This window comes from Rhinolophus sinicus, chromosome 15 (assembly GCF_057876585.1).
Source record: "Rhinolophus sinicus isolate RSI-liver-muscle chromosome 15, RSI-T2T, whole genome shotgun sequence".
Taxonomy (NCBI): domain Eukaryota; kingdom Metazoa; phylum Chordata; class Mammalia; order Chiroptera; family Rhinolophidae; genus Rhinolophus; species Rhinolophus sinicus.
Window position 1 is genome coordinate 83,428,203 of NC_142515.1, and position 17,741 is coordinate 83,445,943.

A 17,741-nucleotide genomic window follows, 5' to 3' on the forward strand; every position below is an offset into this window, starting at 1 on the left:
CTCATTATAGTTTTGATTTGCGTTTCCCTGGTGGGTAACGGTGTGGAGCACCTTCTCATGTGCTTATTGGCTATTTGTACATCTTTGGAGAGGTGTCTATTCAAGTCCTTTGTCTTTTTGAAGATATTAAAGCCAGCGTTTTTGTTGTTGCATTAAAGTTTTCATCCTCTTAGTCTCTCTTTCCTTTCAAATGCACTTTTCTGTCTGTTTTGGAGCCTGACATTTGTTGCCATCTTCCACCCACCTCAGGACTTTCCTCCGTATGGCTCAGGCTCGCTCCGGAGGGCCTCTCTGTTTCCTCTTCTCCCAAGACTACACGTCTGCCCCTCTGTCGTCCAGGTGTGGCCCAAGCAGCCTCCCAGCACCTGGAGAAGGCCTCGGCTCCTCTCCTGGACGTGCTGTGGGCTATGCAGCAGTCGACCAGGATCCAGAGCAAGGCTGCTTGGGGACAGCTTGGTGGGAGCCCCTCCTCTGAGGTTCCTGAGGCTCTGCCCCCCAAGCCATGGGGTTCTTGGCTCTGCCCCCCCCAAGTTCACGAGGTTTCGGACTGGGTTTTCTTGGATCCTCTAGGAAAGTCACCACCTGTATTTCTGCTTTAGTGTTAAATGTCTCTCTCTTGTTCACTTTCCTCTACATGCTATTTTAGTGGGGGCTTGAAAGAGAGTGAATGGAAATACCTGTTCTTTGTTTTCCGTCCTTAACTGGAACTCTGGTGGCTTCTGTGTGGCTGGACAGCAAACCTGCCCCCCCTTGGCCATGGGGACCATGTTGTTCTAGAGAATGCCTGCATGTTTTGGGCACCTTTCCTTTGGCTCTCCTTGCGTTTTGGGCCATGTGCAGAAGACAGCAGCAGTGGTCTGGAATGTAGCCATTAGCTAGGGAGTCAGGCTTGCTTGTCGCTGGCTGGAGCGGCGTAGACGTGGCCCCTGAGCCCCTGGATCTCAGCCTCCCCACAGGGCGTGGAGAGCTTTCTCTCCCCTCATCCCTGGCTGCACTGTTCTGCTCAGGTCCAGGTGGGCCAGTGGCTGCCCCTGCCGTCCACAGGAGGTGCTGTGGCCGGGGCTCCCGGGAAGGCGAGTGCTGAATCCGAAGGCCTTCCTGTCATAGAGCAGGGCATCTCAGTTCCCTTCTAAATTCTCTAAAGTGTTTGCAGTGAGCGTCATTATTAGGATGAACAGTGGAGGGTCCAGTGCCCTAGAGTCCCCAGCTCCCAGTGGGACACAGTACAGACCTTGAATGTTTGGTCAATTTTATGTAGTTCCCTGGTCTCCATAGTAACAGGGGTCTAGATGAGTGAGTGGTCAACTGACCTTTCTCAGGGCACAGAACACTGAGTGGGGCAGTGCTTGGGCAGTGAGGCTGAGGCCTGCAGGGCAGCTGTGAATGAACCTGGGTTGGGACGTGCCCCAGCCACTCTACCTGCCAGGCCTTGATATACCCAGCGTGCTCGCCCGCTCTGGTTCAGCGGGGTGGTGGTCCTTCCCTGAATCACGGGGTGAGGGTGGGACTGTGATGTCAGTGCAGAGACAGGTGGTCCTGGATGCGCCCTGAGGGGTGCTGCTGCGAGCCCCCCCCCCACCCTGCTTCTCCTCCACAGGAAGTTGTGCCAGCCTCAGAGCACAGGTGGCCTCCTTGGAGACCCTGCTGCAGCCAGCCCTCCAGGCGAGCATGGAAGTTCGGCCTTGCCCCCACAGGTAGGAGCAGTGGGTGGAGGTGCTGGAGGAGGAGAAGGGGGGTCTCACCCTGAGCCAGTAAGCCTGATCCAGCCTTAGTGCTCGGGGGGAGTCTTTGGGGCCCTTGGCTCAGGGCTGGGATGTTTTCTTCAACTAGTGAGCAGCTGCCTGGCTTCCCCCAGGCTGGAGGCCTGAGCCTAGGGCCTGGGTGCACTTCCGTTGGACACCTGCGGGAGGTGTGGCCGAGGGAGGGCGGACACCAGAACTGCCCTGAACCTCATGCTTCATCTGTACCTGGCTCTGCTGCCTCTCAGCACTATTGGTGAAGATTCCCTTAGATCCAGGGTGCTGGCTGCAGGGCAGGGTGGTGATGAGAGGGCCCCCGAGCAGTGGCCGCTGCCATTTAGTCAGTCAGAAAGGGCCCTGGCGGTCGAGGGAGCTCCCCTGGCTCTAGCTAGGGTGATCTTCGGCTGTACCCCACTCATCATTGCTTGAGCTTTTTGGTGAGAGCCACCCCCCGACCCACCTTCCTGCTATGACTTGAGTTCCACAACTGGGCCCCTCTCCTCTCTCTCTTCCTCCACCTCCTCTCCCTCCTTACCCTCCCCCTTCCACTTTCTCCCCCCTCCTTCTCCTGTCCTCTTCCTCCCCCTTCCTCCTCCCTCCTCACCTTCCCTCTCCCTTTCATCTCCCCCTCTTTCTCCAGCCTGGAACCAGAAGCCTTCTTGTGGAAAGGCTGAGTCCATACAGGTCCCGCTGCTGCCCCCTGGTCCTGGGCCTGCTGTCCGCCACCTTTCTCTCTTTAGCCGCTTCCCTGGGTCAGGACTACCTGATCCAGTGCTGGCTCCCCTCCTATGGTCTGAGCTTGCCTCACACACCTCAGTCTAATCATCTGTGAAATGGGGATAAGATCTGAACCATGTCGCAGGGCTGCCATGAGATCCAAGTAGTGAGGGGTCTGGGGTGATGGGTCCCAGCCTGTGGAGCTTTCCAGTATTCCTCAGACTTGGCTGTGTCACCATCCCCATCATCTGGGGAAGATAATAAGCAAAGCAACGTTTCAGACCAGTCCCCAGAGGTGGTTGAGCCTGTCTGCTGATGACCTAGCCACCCTTCCTTTTCCTGCAAATATCCTTGTGGGGTGGGTGCCAAGGGCCTGGCTGGTGTGTGGGCGCCCCCATGTGACCAGAGTGGGCCTTGCATGTGGGCGCTAGGTTTTTTCTGGGCTTGGGCTGCCTGCCTGCTCAGCTCAGGTCAGCCTGTTGCTGCTGCGCCACTCCCCAGGGGACACCAGCGACTCCAGACACAGGTTCCCCTCTAAAATAGTCTCCCTTCCTTCACAGAAACGGCCTCAGCCTCCTGATTTCATCGACCCCCTTGCCAACAAGAAACCCAGGATATCGCACTTCACCCAGAGAGCTCAGCCCCCCATCAATGGGAAACTGAGTGTGCCTCACAGCCGCGAGGCCCTCCTGCCCACCCCAGGCCCACTGGCTGGCACGGACACCCACCTGCCCCCACAGCTGGAGCCCCCGAGGGCATACGACCCTCTGGCCGACGTCAGCAATGACCTGGGCCACAGTGGCCGGGACTGCGAGCATGGGGAAGGGGCCACCCCAGCCCCTGCTGCGCGTCTCAGCCTGCCCCTGCTGACGGACTGTGCCCAGGCCACCAGGCCCCACGGCACTTCATCTCGCAGCAAGTCCAAGAAGAAGTCCAAGAAGCACAAGGATAAGGAGAGGGCAGCTGGGGACAGACATCGGGCTGGGCCGCCAGAACTCACGTCTGGCACCCTTGGAGCCCCATCAGTGGCCCCGGGTAGGTGCTGAGAGGCACACCTGGGGCAGTCGCTCGGCAGGAGGGCCTCCTGGGAGCCTGAGCACCAGCTCCACGTCATGCCAAGGGGCCGCACTGCCCCACAGGCCTCACATTGCCATGCCCAGGAAAAACCTAGCACCCACATGCAAGGCCCACTCTGGCCACATGGGGGCACCCACACACCACAGGGGCCTTCAGCCCCTCTGCACCCTGTGTTCTCATCCCGAGCAGCAGGGAGTCTCAGACCTGGGGCCTCCTACTTACTGTCCTGCGTGAGCCAGGACAGCACCGGGGGCTAGAGACACAGGTCTCACTGAGCTGAGACTCACAGGAGGGGTAATGCGTGCGGAGAGGCAATGAGCTCCAGGCACCGACGTGGGGAGGGGGACGGGGTGGGGGACAGGACCAGCTGGGCTCCAGGAAGGCTGTGGGGGTGGCCTGGAGGCAGAGGGGCAGCACCTGCACTGCCATGGGCCTTGTCTGGCCTCGGGAGCCTGTGGAGAAAGGGTTAAGAAGGCTATTCAGAGAATAGTGCGTGGTAAGAGCCAGAACGAGGTCACGCAGTGGGTGGGGAAACCGGAAGTCGAAAGACCTGGGGTCTCAGCATCAGGATGAAGAGTGTAAGGCCAGCCAGGGCCATGTATTGAGCAGAAGAATCTGTGTGGCCCGGGGGCCCTGGGGAGGCATGGGGACAGGCTGGACTGGTGGTAGGGTAGGGGTCATCACCCCCAGAGCCTGGGCCACTCTGAGTTTACAGCCCCAGGCAGCTGAGCTGAGTGGATGTGAACTTAACTTGATCAGCACGTAGCAACAATATCACAGCGCCACCTACCACGTGCAGACAGCCCCAGTCTTGTCTGGCTCCCACTCTGGAATCATTTCCCCAGGCAGAGTCCAGAGCAGGGGTCATTCCTGGGAGGACAGAACCACTCTCCCCTTAAGGCTTTGTTCAACTGCCCTGCAGAAAGGCTGCACTGGCTCCTCCCTTTGGCTGGAGGGCAAGTCCTGGCAGACACAGTTGGGTCAGTCCTCTGGGCTCCTTTCAGCCCTGCTGCACCACTGGGCATCCAAGCGTCTGGGTGGGCAGACGGGGAGAAGGTGGCCTGGTTCCCTGAGTGCCCCTCTGATACCGTCTTACCCGGGGAGATATGCCTTGAGCAGCCTGGCTGGGCACCATGTTCTGTCCCAAATGGTAGAAGTGAGACCCTTGTGCCTCTAGCAGGGCCCTGGGAAGGAAAAACACTGAGGCCAGGAAGACACAGCTCAGACTGAGCCCGTGCACACATGGGGCTCAAATCCTGCCCAGTGTGAGTCGGCCATGCAGCTTGTCCCCGGTCCCCAGGCCAAAGTGAGCACAGGAGGTTTAGAATCAGGCAAACCAGGGAGTATAGCTCCCCTCTCCCCCAGGAAGAGGAAAAGGACAGCTGAGTCCCAGAAGCTGTGCCTGGCATCGGTGACCATCTTAACTTGTATCTCACACGTGGCTCAAGTGCTAACACAATAATGGGTGGGTGTAAAGCCCTCAGCGCCTACCCAGAGCTCTCCTCACCCTGTGCCACTCTGTGGCTCCTTCTGGGGGGTGAGCTGTGCTCTGCGTGTGCAGGCAAACCAGTACAAGTGGGAACCACCCACCTCCCTTAACAATGGCATTGTTCTCTGGCACCAGGCTCCCCCCCCCCCAAACTTATTAGAGAAGGTTCCTCACCTGAGGAAATTTCCTGCATCTATTTTTTTTTTTTTTAAAGATTTTATTGGGGAAGGGGAACAGGACTTTATTGGGAAACAGTGTGTACTTCCAGGACTTTTCCAAGTCAAGTTGTCCTTTCAGTCTTAGTTGTGGAGGGTGCAGCTCAGCTCCAGGTCCAGTTGCCGTTGCTAGTTGCAGGGGGCACTGCCCACCATCCCTTGCGGGACTCGAGGAATTGAACAGGCAACCTTGTGGTTGAGAGCCCATTGGCCCATGTGGGAATCAAACAGGCAGCCTGCGGAGTTAGGAGCACGGAGCTCTAACCGCCTGAGCCACCAGGCCAGCCCCTCCTGCATCTATTTAACCCACCATTCTGCATAGCACTGTCCACTAGTCTGGCCCTGCTGTCCCAGCCCTGCCTGCTGATCACCTCTGACCCTGACAGGTGGCAGCAGCCTCCTCCTGTCAAGCAGGTGGTTCTGTTCAGCCAGCCCTAGGCCCATGGCCCCAACTCGTGCCTCTGAAGGGCCCCCCTCTGGCCACCCTCATCACTCTGTGCTGCAGGCTACTCTTGGGTCCTGTGTCCCTCCAGTTCTTAGATCGCAGACCACTCCTGTGGCTTCAGGGTGCTTTCCTGGGCATGCTGGCATGCTGGGTGGGGGACTTGGGCTCAGCTCAGGCCCACTGACTCCTGTGGGCAGGGTGGAAAGCCTGCAGCATGAACTCAGAGACACATCCCTTCACCCCCTGCCCCTGCAAGGCACAGGAGAAGCTAGTGAGCCTACGAAGGAGATAGATGGGTGTCGGGGAGAGGAGCAACTGTGGGGGGGTATTGCCTATGAGGCTGAGACCCCATAGCAAGAACCACTTCAGATGGTGCAGAGGAGGCCGAGAGATGGCTGTGCACAAATAGTGCTCCAGCAGGAGCTGAGGCCTCAGGTTTGCCGCGGGCCAGACCCCAAAGCTGTCTTGAGTGCTAGGTCGATCTGACCCTGAGGCACAAGGCAGAACATCCCCGGAGGCCCACCTTGCACCAGGCATGCGTCATGGGAGCATGGACTAAACCCTCACATACCCATCGTGCTTTGGCGGAGGGGGACCACAGCCCCATCAAAGGCGACACCCCCAGGTGCAGGTTGGGGTGTGCTCCATCCCACTGGTGGGAACCCACAGCAGAGGGCAGGCTTGTGCCCTAAGTATGAAACCACAGAAGGGTGTAGCAGACTGGTCATGGGCTGAAGGCCTGCTCCTCTCTCACTGAGGAGAATGCTACAAAGTGATAAAACCACTTCTATGTTGGGAAAAGCCATCTGGAAGAAGCTGGTGGGGAGAGACAGATACACTAGATTGTAGTTTCAGTTGACTGGTCTGGGCAGGCCTTTGTCCCACGTCCTTAAGCCCTACCACAAGGACAGCTGGGGCATGTCCCTTCGAGAGCCAGCCCAGCCCTGTTCTGGGGTTGTCCTGCAGGTTCTGAAGCTCCTCATCTGGTGGAAAGAGTGGGAGCACCAAGGGGAGCTCAGACAAACTCTTATCAACAGCGAGGTGTAGGCAGGTGTGAGGCATTCCCCAAGGCTATCTTTGTCCTTCAAGTCCAAAAACCGAGCACTCCAGGGACTTGGGTGGCCATGGGTCACTTGTTTTCCGTGAGTGGCCTTTTACATGGTCAGCAGGGTCAGGAAAGCCTCTAGACGGGCCAAGCTCTGGTCGAGTTGCCCAGACTTTCTTTGACTCTGAGAAGGACCTGTCCTTTCAGTTGCCTGCTGCACACGTGTCTGCGGCACGATCAGGGTGCTTTGCGCTTAAGGGGCTGTGGTTCGCAGACACACAACACACCCGTCACGGAAAGGCCTCGGTTCCTGTGTGCAGCGTGATGGTGCTTGGCTACCCCTCACAGCCCCTCTGCTGTCCTTCCACGTCCTTCAGACAATGAAGCGGGAACCTCTTGCAGATCTCATTTTGTCCTTTGTAGGTTTAAACGGGACCTGCAACAGCTCAAGTGTCCCCACGTCAACCTCGGAGACACCTGACTACTTGCTGTGAGTACTTCCCTAGATCCTTCCTGTCCCAGGGCCTTTCCCCGCCCGCCTCCCCACCCCGCACTGCTGCTCAGCAGCTCAGTACCAAGGCCGAGTGTGTGTGCCAGTTCCGGCCACCCAGCCCAGTCTAGGCCAGGCTCCTGCTCAGGTCAGGCCCTTGCCAGGTGGGGCCGGCCACGCGGCCGTAGGACCCCAGCCTCTGCACAGCAGCCCCTGAGCCCCACGGGCCTCTCTCCCATCTCCAGAAAATATGCCACCATCTCCTCCTCCGAGCAGCGTCAGAGCTACAAGAACGACTTCAATGCCGAGTACAGTGAGTACCGTGACCTGCACGCCCGCATCGAGCAAATCACACGGCGCTTCACGCAGCTGGACGCCCAGCTCCGGCAACTCTCCCAGGGCTCCGAGGAGTACGAGGTGGGGCCCCTTGCCTGCACCCCACCCTGGGGGAGACAGGCCTATTTCCCGTAGGCCCACCAAGCCCGAGGCGTCCAGACCTAACCCCTGCCCTCCCTGGTGAGGAGCGAATGCAACAGCATTTGGCACTCATGGCGTGGCAGGTGGCTTCTCCTTCCCGGGCCTCTACTACCCATGTCACAAGGGACACCTGAGCCCTTGGCCAAAAAGGGCAGGGCCAGGCCAAGCTGGACCCCCATGGCCTCTTGGCCTGTGTGTGCAATCAGAGCCGCAGTGGGAGGTGGGCGGGAAAGAAGGGGCCCTGTGGTACCTCCACCCATACCAGGAGTACCTCACCCTCTGGCCTAGGGCACATCAGCTCCCTAAGCCCTTGTGTGGGAGCGCCCTGCAGGGGGAGGGCCTGGGTCACCAGCTCTGGACCCCCGCCTCCCTCTCAGAGCCCAGAGCGGTCTTTCTGAGCTGGTTACCTGGCTACAGGGCCAGCCCTAATTAGCTGGGGGGCAGGGTCTGTCTCCCCCGGCGAAGGCCACTTTGGTTTCCACGGGAGACAGGTCGTGATTGGAGGAGCAGTGGGGGTTCTAAGGACCTGGGACGGACGAGCCCCCAGGGCATCCCCATCCTCCCTCCTCTCTGCCCCATGTGGGTGCCCCAAGTGGTCAGGGGCCTCAGCACTTAGCCTTGAACAGCGGACAGGCCAGCTGACATGCGAGGGAAGGAGGCCATCTGCCTGCTCTTTGCTCCTTCCCACTGCACTGTCATGTCCATGAGGCTGCACCCCTGCACCTCGCCCCCTGGTCCAGCTTCCTCCCCCCACCCCCACCCCAGCCTGCTGCTCTTGCTCTGTACTTTGGTCAGCTCCCCTCGGGGCCTGGAGGCTGTTGTCTCCAGGCCAGTGGTGGTGATACGCAGGTTACAGGTTATCAGGTGCGCACACACCCAGTTGGAGCTTCCTGCAGGTGAGGCCATTGTTCTCTTTTTTTTTTTTCTCCAGACTACTCGTGGGCAGATTTTGCAGGAATATCGCAAAATCAAAAAGGTGAGTCTCTCCCCAGCTGTGGGGGCAGTGGGAACAGCCCCTCTGGGCACCCCAGTGCCCTCCAGCTCTCCTGCTGCATAGTGATGCATTCCCGAAACTCAAAGAGAGGAGGTGATGTTCCCAGCCTTAGCTGCTAGTCTAGCAGGGACGCCAGCCTCATGAGCTCTGGGCCCTCCCCTAGGGGACCTGAAAGTATCCTATGAGGTGGCTCTTCCTGGCTGATGCCTGGTCAGGGCAATGGCAGCTCTCATTCCTAAAGGCCATAAGTTGTGGATTCACCATGTGTGTGCCCTGTGTGCCAGGTGGTTCCCTGCCAGCCAGGTCCCATCCCAGCCCGGAGGCTTCATGCCGATCTCGCCTCTGACCCTCAACCTGGCCACAACCCTGTTATCCAGGGTTGGGGCTTGGGAGGGGAACCAGCCAGGGCTCTGGCTCAAGGTGGAGAAGGGGTCCCTGTCATTGCCCGATGGGCCCTGGCCTGCAAGCAGGGGCCCTTGCAGTGGGAGCCTGAGGTGGCCAGTAGGCTGGCGTCTCCACACAAGGCAGTGCCCATTCCACCCACACTCCAGCATGCCTGTGGCCGTGGGATGTGGCTCACCCCGCCGCTCTGTTGCAGACCAACACCAACTACAGCCAAGAGAAGCAGCGCTGTGAGTACCTGCACAGCAAGCTGGCCCACATCAAGAAGCTCATCGCCGAGTATGACCAGCGGCAGCTGCAGGCTTGGCCCTAGCTTCAGGCCGAAGGACAGGAGGGCCCTCTCCCTGGACTGACCCTTCTGGCGGGGAGCTGAGGGCGGGGGAGCTAAACATGGGGGAAAGATTTATTTAACAAAATAAACACAAGGAAGATACATTCATCTGAGCCAGCAACGCCGGCTTTCAGGGGAGCCCTTGCAGACCTGGTACCCATAGGTCGCAGATGCAAGCGGGGTGTCCTACTCCCCAGCTCCTGTACCTCCTAAGAGGCCCCCCGCCCAGAACAGGCTCCCCAATAAGCCCAACTCGCCGACCACAGCCCAAGGGGCTTGTTTCCTCTCGCCAGAAGACTTGGCCAGCCTGCCTTTTCTAGTTTTATACAAAGACAGCCACTTTTAGCTACTGCTCATAAGACTTGAGTCTATTTTTGTATGAAAGAGAAAGCATCTTTTTTCTAAACCTGTGCCTCCCCTCCTTGGACGCCCAGGGTCTAGACTCTGCCCTGTGTTCTTTCTGCAGTATTACAGATGCCATCGGAAAGTTTGGGTGGGGGACCAGCCTTGGTCACGTCTCCCATGCTGGGCTCTGGCCAAGCGCCCAGCCAGGCCCTCCAGGCCCAAGCAAGGGTGGGCTTTCTTTAAGGGGGTGTGCAGGGCGGCTGGACCTCCCAGGTCTATTTTGAGAACTCCAGCTGGCCCCCAGAACAGCTGCTGGAGCCCCCGGCCTGCCCACTATTTCAGGCTCTCAGCTGTTGAGGGCACTGGGGTTCTCTGTGCTACAAGCTCACTCTGCAGCAACAGTGCTGAACTTTATTCCATGTTCTCCATGTCCCCTTTGCTGCTGCTTTTCATGTCATACTGTTGAGACCTCACTCCATCCCTCAGTCCCCTTGGGGGTCCTGGGGTCGTCTTAGCAGAGACACCTCGGGGTTTGCACTCAGGGAGGGGTTGGGGTTTGGTGGGGGTCAGCCCCCCCCACCCCTAGAGAGAGCTCAGAAAAGGCGCCCGGTCCACCCATTCTGGTGGCATGGGCTGCATGGACACCCCAATTGCTGCTTAGTCGCTGTGCCTAGTATAGTGTACCCCAGAGTGTCAGGGAGCCGTGTGTGTGTGTGTGTGTGTGTGTGTGTGTGTGTGTGTGTGTGTGTGTCTCCCCCTCCCCCCACCAGGATGTGGTGGGGTCTGAGGTGGGTGCTCAGATTCAGGGCCATGTTCAGTGGGGGTGGGGTTGACTGACCCACAGTCTCACAGGGAGAGTGGCAATCTCACAGACACATCTGTGGTCTCTGTGTCTAAGCTGTGGGGCGTCTCTTGATGGCTTCCCAAAGAGTAAGCCCCTCGGGAACACCTGCGCTGTGCCCACCCCACAGTCTCTTCCACAGGCCCCTGGGTGCTCGAGCACCGAGGAAGCTCATCCTTCATGTCTCACTACCTGCTGTGTTGTTTTGCATTTGGGACAGTGGGTGAAGAGCTGAGCAGACTCCAGGCCCGAGTTGTGCAGACAGCTGTGTACGTGGACAGGCAGACTGTGGCCATGGGGTCATTTAAGGAGACCCCTGCCCTCTGCCCTGGGAACCATTTCAAGGGACTCTCAGTTGAATTTCCTTTTTGTTTTGTTTTTTGTTTCTTTTCCTCCTTTTAAGGAATTATGAAGCTAAGAAGAGTTTTGTGCTTTGGGGGTTGATGGACAAAAGTTCTAGCTGATTAAATATGGTCTTAACTTATTGATACTGTTTTTTTTTTTTTTTTTCCCTTTTAATATTGTACTGTGGAGAAAAACTATTTTGAGCCATGGAGTTGGTGTTTACAAGAACTTTTCACTTTTGCCAAAATGTTACAGTTGAAAGGCATCCGCGTCCTCAGTTTCCTAATATTTTCTTAAAAGATCTAGTGTCCTTTTTGTACACTAAACAGATGAATGCTGATTTTTTTCAACCTACAATAAATTTCACTGAATTGAATCTAGCGGCCCAGGCTGCGTGGGTGCGTGTGTGTCTGTCACAGCCTGGGGGCCCTGGTCCCCCATGTGGGATGGGCCAAGGTCAGGCCATGGTGACGAGCAGAGGCTGGGACCAGGCTGAAAAGGCAGCCTGGGCAGCCCGCCCCCGCCGCTGCCCAGAAATGAGGCTGGCAGATGGAGGCTGACCTGACTGAGGCGGTGGGCCCTGCAGGTGCCAGGGCAGGAGGCCAAGATGGCCCGGTCACAGGTAGGAAACTGCAGAGAGATCAGGAAGGTGGGGGCCCTCGGGAGCCCCAGTGGGTGTGTGAGCAGGGCAGTACCCCACCCCCCCACGTCCTCAGCACAGTATGGATGGGGTGGGCTGAGCCAAGCAGAGGTGTCTCTGGGCCTCCAGCAGTGCCACTTGGGGTGAGGGGAGCACCCTTCTTTGGGGAAATGAGCTGTGACTGATGAAAACAGTGGTAACTATTGTTCCTTCCTCCTAGACCAGCATGCTGGGGCATTCCCTGTGTCCCCGATGGGGACGGGGACACTGAGGCCCACTGGAGCCCCATAGGCCCCGGATGCCAGCAATGAAGGCCATTCTTGTCCCAGGTTCCAGGTGAGGAGACAAAGGCAAAGGTCCTGGCCTCCAAGGACATGGTGGGGGTGGGCGTTTGTTTGCGGAGGGAAAAACAGTAAGACCAGGATTAACACGGGTCAGGGGTCAGGGCTATGGGCCTCAGCCTCCCTGGTGGTCCTGAGTTCTGAAGCAGCCCAGGAATCCAAGGGGCGCGGGAGGTGAGATCATGTGGGTCTGGCGGGGCCATGTACCCTACTCCCTGCTGGCCTGGCCACCAAGTTCTAATGGGATAACATGGCTGTCCCCACATCCCAGGACCCCGGCTGACACCTGCCTTCTCCTGTCATGCCTCAGCCTCGCCTGCCCGCCCCCCTCCCCCCTCTGGCAACCTTTCCCACAGCCCCCCATGCTGCCGGGCACCACCCTGGTCATCACCCCTTAGTGCACAGCAGTTGCAGATGGTTCCCTGACCATCTTTCCTCAGCCCCCGGGCACCCTGAGTCCAGCCCCCCAGAGGCCGAAAAAGATCTTCCCCCACCTTGAGACCTGCATTGTGGCCCAGGGGCTCAGGACTGCCCCCCTCTCCTGCTACTTGCTGGATAACATCCTTGATTTTCCTCCCGCCAGTACCCAGATCCCACAGCCCTCCTGTGCACTGGGCTACCCCTGGGCCCTGGCACACAGCAGCCACCAGGACAGCCTCTGCTCTTGCCCTTGGGAGCCTGCCATCTGGTGAGAACAGTGACCTTGTGGGGGTGATAGTCCCCAGTCACTCACCACGCACCCCCAGGCAGCCTTATGTCACCAATCAGCTGCTAACAATAGCCCTCCCAGCTGCCCCAGCACAGACCCTCCACGGACCTTCCTGGGCCTCCTCTGCCCTAACATCCTCCCACCAGCACCTCTTTCGTGCTGCCCTGGGAATGCTGGGGTTCCCTGGGGCTGTGTTTTAGGGCCTTTATCCCCTCTCTGCACACATTCCTGTGTATCACATATGGCCTGGGGGTACCAGCTCCCTCTACGACCCTTGTCTGACACCATTTGGATATTCAACAGTTCAATTCCCAGGGCTGGCATCACATCCCACAGGTTAAGCTGCTCAGTCCCACAAGACTGTCCCCCACTTCAGACCCCAGCCACAAGGTCCCAGCCACCCATACTTCTGAATACCTGGCTATAAATCGGGTTCTGATGACCCCCTCCTAGGTTTGGTAATTTGCTAGAATGGCTCACAGTGCGCAGGAAAATACTTCAACAACTAAAGGGAGGAGATGCAGAGGGCAGGGTATGGGGACTGGCACAGGGCTTCTGTGCCTGCTCCAGGTGTGCCACCGTCACAGCTCCTCATGTGTTCACCCATTCCTGGTGGTTTTGGGGTTTTTATGGAAATTCTATTCCGTGAGTATGATTTGATTGAGTAAATTACTGGCCACTGGTGATGAAATTCAGTCCCTACCCAAGAACTCGGGAACAAAACCCAAATACTTATTTATTAGACCATATTCCCTGTCCCCAGCCTGGAGGATCTACCCTGGGTCCTCACCCTGCCTCCCTTCCCTCCCCAACTGCCTTTTCATCTGCTCCTGAATCCACTCCCTCAGATAAGAGATGTCTTCAGATCTCAAGACCCCTCCTAGAACCACCTCCTCTAGGCAGCCTGCCCTGTCTGAGTTCCTTTGACTGGGAGTGCCCCAGTCCACTACCAAGTCCCCCTTACACTGGGGACCCTTGAGAGTGAAGCCTTGCAGCCCCCATACTCCTTAGGCCGGGCCCTGACCATGCTTCCTGCTAATGTTCCCAACTATCCACCTTTTGGGCCTACTCCAATGGTGGAAAGTTTCCAGCCAGAGGAGGCCACTTGTTTTGGAAAGTTCCTGGGGGAGCCGCCCCCGCCCGCCCTCCGAGTTCCCGCGCTCTCTTATCACTGGGTGCTAGCAGAGCTCAGTGCTGTGCAAGCCTAGCTCCTCCCCAGCTGGCTGCCTGGGCCTTTCCATCCCCTCACCAAACGTCCCCCCCGCCCCCCACCTGGCCCCCCAGCAAGCCCTCCTGCTACAGGTGGGGAAACCATGTGAGCCATGTCGAAGGGAGGTCGGAGTGCCTAGTGGGTGCTACTGCTCCAGAAGTGGGCAGGAGAGGCAGCCTGGGCTGGAGGAGCATCAGGCTTTGGGGGTGCAAGTCCTAGTTCAGTCCTCTGCTTCAGTTTCCCCCGTAGTATCGGCCCCAGGGATACCCACCCTCGTAGGCCCAGCCACCCTGCCTAGTTCCACTTCCTGCCCTGTGTCTGGGGCTTAGACACAGGGGGCGGAAGGGGGGGGGGTCATCCAGCAGAAGGCAGACCCGTGTGACCCTGTGCCGTCTCCTAGGTGGTCATCAAGTACGTGCCCTATGTGGGCGACAGCAAGCGTGCACTGGATGAGTACACGTCTGAGCTGATGCTGGGCGATACCAACACCCTGACTTTCAGCCTTAATAACTTCTTTTGTGAAATGGGGATAAAAGGCCCCGCGCCCTAACAGGCTGTGGTGCGAACTGAATCCACGCACTCCCTATTCGGGCCGGGGTCTATGGCCCACGTGGATGAGGGGACTGGCACACGATAGCCTCGTGAACTTTGCGCTGTAGGGCCTCGAACCCGAGTCCAAGGCCGGGCACCCCTCCCCCCGGCGCCCCTCCCCCGGCGCGAGCAGAGCGAGGGGCGGAGCGAGGGCGGGGCCACGGCTCTTTTTTCTGGAGTTCGCGCGCCCGGAACGCTAGCAGTGCGCCTCTTCGAAACGACTCCGCGCCGGTGAGTGGGGTCCCGGGCCAGGTACAAGTCCGGGGGGTCGAAGTCGGCTCGGCTCGGCTCGGCCCGGCGGGATCTCTTGTTCCCACTGACCTCCTACCAATCCCACCTCCCCAGCTCGCCGTGATGGAGGCTGCCGCCGAGTTTGTGGTGGAGAGCCCAGACGTGGTCTATGGCCCCGAGGCCATCGAGGCGCAGTACGAGTACCGCACGACAAGCGTCAGCCGCGAGGACGGCGTCCTCAAGGTGGGCAAAGGGACTGGGGGCTGGGGGACCCAGGGAGCCGGGAGTGGGGTGGGACTGCCTAATGTCCGCGGTCCCGGACTCACTGGGCCGCCCGCCCCCAGGTGCACCCCATGTCCACGCGCTTCACCTTCCGGACCGCCCGTCAGGTGCCCCGGCTCGGGGTCATGCTCGTCGGCTGGGGAGGCAACAACGGCTCCACGCTCACTGCTGCCGTGCTAGCCAACCGACTGCGCTTGTCCTGGCCCACGCGCACCGGTCGCAAGGTGTGGGGGTCCGGCGGGGCGCTGCGGGAGCTAGGGCTCCGCCAGAGTCGGTGCAGGAGGGGGCGGGGCCTGCAGGGAGGGGTTTCGACGGGGGCGGAGCCTAAGGTGTCCTAGAGCTCCGGGAAAGGACCTCCGGCGGGGAAGGGACTTGGGCCTCCTGACTTGGAACGTCGAGCTGAGGCCCCCAAAGTAGGGCAGGGCCCTCCCAGGCCACGCCCACCCTCAGCGTCACCCCGTCCCTTCCCCGACGCCCCCAGGAGGCCAACTACTACGGCTCGCTGACGCAGGCGGGCACCGTTAGCCTGGGCCTGGACGCCGCCGGCCAGGAGGTGTTCGTGCCCTTCCGCGCGCTACTGCCCATGGTGTCGCCCGACGACCTCGTGTTCGACGGTGGGCGGGGTCCTGGACCGGGAGTGGGGTGGGAGGCTGGGCCTGGAGGGGCCCCTCTGCCGGGCCGGGCCGAGCCTGAGGGTCGCCCCCAGGCTGGGACATATCGTCGCTGAACTTGGCTGAGGCGATGCGGCGTGCGCAGGTGCTGGATTGGGGATTGCAGGAGCAGCTGTGGCCGCACATGGAGGCCCTGCGCCCGCGGCCCTCGGTCTACATCCCGGAGTTCATCGCAGCTAACCAGAGCACGCGCGCAGACAACCTCATCCCCGGCACACGCGCGCAGCAGGTGCAGCATGCCCCCCACCCCATCCCTTATCCCCTAGCACTTGTTCCCACTGCCATTTGCTCCTCCCTCCCTCCGCCACCTGTCTCCCTCTTGTCCCCATGCTCCCTTCCCGTGGGTCCAGGTCTCTCTTTGCTCTTGGGGAGCTCTGGGTACACAGATCAGGGGGGCCTGTACAACCTTCCCCCCAACCCTGCCTCTATTCCCCCAGCTGGAGCAGATCCGCAAGGACATCCGCGACTTCCGGTCCCGCGCGGGGTTGGACAAAGTCATCGTGCTGTGGACAGCGAACACAGAGCGCTTCTGCGAACTGGTCCCGGGCCTCAATGACACCGCTGAGAACCTGCTGCGTACCATCCAGGTGGGTGCGCGCCAGGGCTGAACAGTCAGGGGCAGCCTCGAAGGGACCCCTCCATTGACTGTCCACCTGTGCCCGCAGCTGGGCCTGGAGGTATCGCCGTCCACACTCTTCGCAGTGGCCAGCATCTTGGAGGGCTGTGCCTTCCTCAATGGGTCCCCGCAGAACACTCTGGTGCCGGGTGCGCTTGAGCTCGCCTGGCAACGCCGCGTCTTTGTGGGTGGAGACGACTTCAAGTCAGGCCAGACCAAGGTCAAGTCCGTGCTAGTAGACTTCCTTATAGGCTCTGGCCTCAAGGTGCGTGGGCCTGGGGCGGTGCGGGGCTCAAGGCAGGGGGAGCGTTTGGACCCCGAGCTGCAGGCTCGTGCACTGCCAGGCCTGCAGTGTCCGCAGGGCCCCTTGTTCCCACAGACCATGTCCATCGTGAGCTACAATCACCTGGGCAACAACGACGGGCGGAACCTGTCCGCACCGCCGCAGTTCCGTTCCAAGGAGGTGTCCAAGAGCAGCGTGGTGGACGACATGGTGCAGAGCAACCCGGTGCTCTATGCACCGGGCGAGGAGCCCGACCACTGCGTGCGTGGGGCGTAGGCACGTGGGGGGGGGGTGTCACCCAGCGGCGGGCAGACCCTGGTGACCCTGTGCCGTCTCCTAGGTGGTCATCAAGTACGTGCCGTATGTGGGCGACAGCAAGCGTGCGCTGGATGAGTACACGTCTGAGCTGATGCTGGGCGGTACCAACACGCTGGTGCTGCACAACACCTGCGAGGTGGGGGCTGTGTGGGGGTGGGAGTGGGAGTGGGCCCCTCCCCCCGCCGTCCCCGCCTACCCCCTGACCCGTCCACCCCGCAGGACTCGCTCCTGGCAGCACCCATCATGCTGGACCTGGCCATACTGACCGAGCTGTGTCAGCGTGTGAGCTTCTGCACCGACGCGGACCCGGAGCCACAGGGCTTCCACCCGGTGCTGTCACTGCTTGGCTTCCTCTTCAAGGCGCCACTGGTGCCGCCGGGCAGCCCAGTGGTCAACGCCCTCTTCCGCCAGCGCAGCTGTATTGAGAACATCCTCAGGTGTGCCCGGCATGGGGGTCCCCACCCTTGATCTTTTGCCCACTCGCTGGACTGCGCAAGGGGTGCTGGCTCGGGGTCTGGCCCTGCTGAGACCCGACCCATCCCCAGGGCCTGCATGGGGCTTCCGCCACAGAACCACATGCTTCTGGAGCACAAAATGGAGCGTCCCAGTCCCAAGCAAGTTGAACATGGGGCTGCTGCCTGCCTTGTGTCTTGCAAGAAAGAACAAGCACCCACAGCCCCCAACGGCTGTACTGGTGACACCAACGGGCACTCGAAGGCTGAGGCATCCCTGATGTCCACCACCTGAGGCAGTGGTCATACAGCTCCCCACAACTCTTGCCCCCCATTATCCCTCAGAATCCACCCTTCCAGCCCCCTCCCCCCAAAGACAATAAAGCCATTGCCACTATCAGCCACACCTTTGGGTTCTTGGTACCTTCTACCTAACCCTAACCAC

The 17,741-nt window shown here is 59.8% G+C and overlaps 2 protein-coding genes across 2 annotated transcripts in view; both read left to right on the forward strand.

Annotated features, from left to right (window-relative positions):
* The window catches only part of ELL (elongation factor for RNA polymerase II), a 59,412-nt gene extending 48,084 nt beyond the window's left edge, over window positions 1–11,328 (forward strand). Inside the window, exons 7-12 of the mRNA XM_019736788.3 lie at window positions 1,598–1,694; window positions 3,017–3,491; window positions 7,151–7,217; window positions 7,463–7,634; window positions 8,626–8,670; window positions 9,287–11,328. Of these exons, the coding sequence (XP_019592347.3) occupies window positions 1,598–1,694; window positions 3,017–3,491; window positions 7,151–7,217; window positions 7,463–7,634; window positions 8,626–8,670; window positions 9,287–9,403 (973 nt within the window). The 3' untranslated portion in view covers window positions 9,404–11,328. The remainder of the gene's footprint in view (window positions 1–1,597; window positions 1,695–3,016; window positions 3,492–7,150; window positions 7,218–7,462; window positions 7,635–8,625; window positions 8,671–9,286) is intronic.
* A 138-nt stretch (window positions 11,329–11,466) lies between these two features.
* ISYNA1 (inositol-3-phosphate synthase 1) lies at window positions 11,467–17,696 on the forward strand. Its single transcript, XM_019736789.3, has 11 exons — window positions 11,467–14,674; window positions 14,789–14,917; window positions 15,019–15,180; window positions 15,438–15,570; window positions 15,663–15,856; window positions 16,065–16,214; window positions 16,293–16,508; window positions 16,623–16,787; window positions 16,867–16,980; window positions 17,064–17,281; window positions 17,390–17,696. Exons 2-11 carry the CDS (start codon window positions 14,798–14,800, stop codon window positions 17,589–17,591), a joined length of 1,674 nt encoding a protein of 557 aa, XP_019592348.3. The 5' UTR covers window positions 11,467–14,674; window positions 14,789–14,797; the 3' UTR covers window positions 17,592–17,696.
* Window positions 17,697–17,741: the final 45 nt, after the last annotated feature.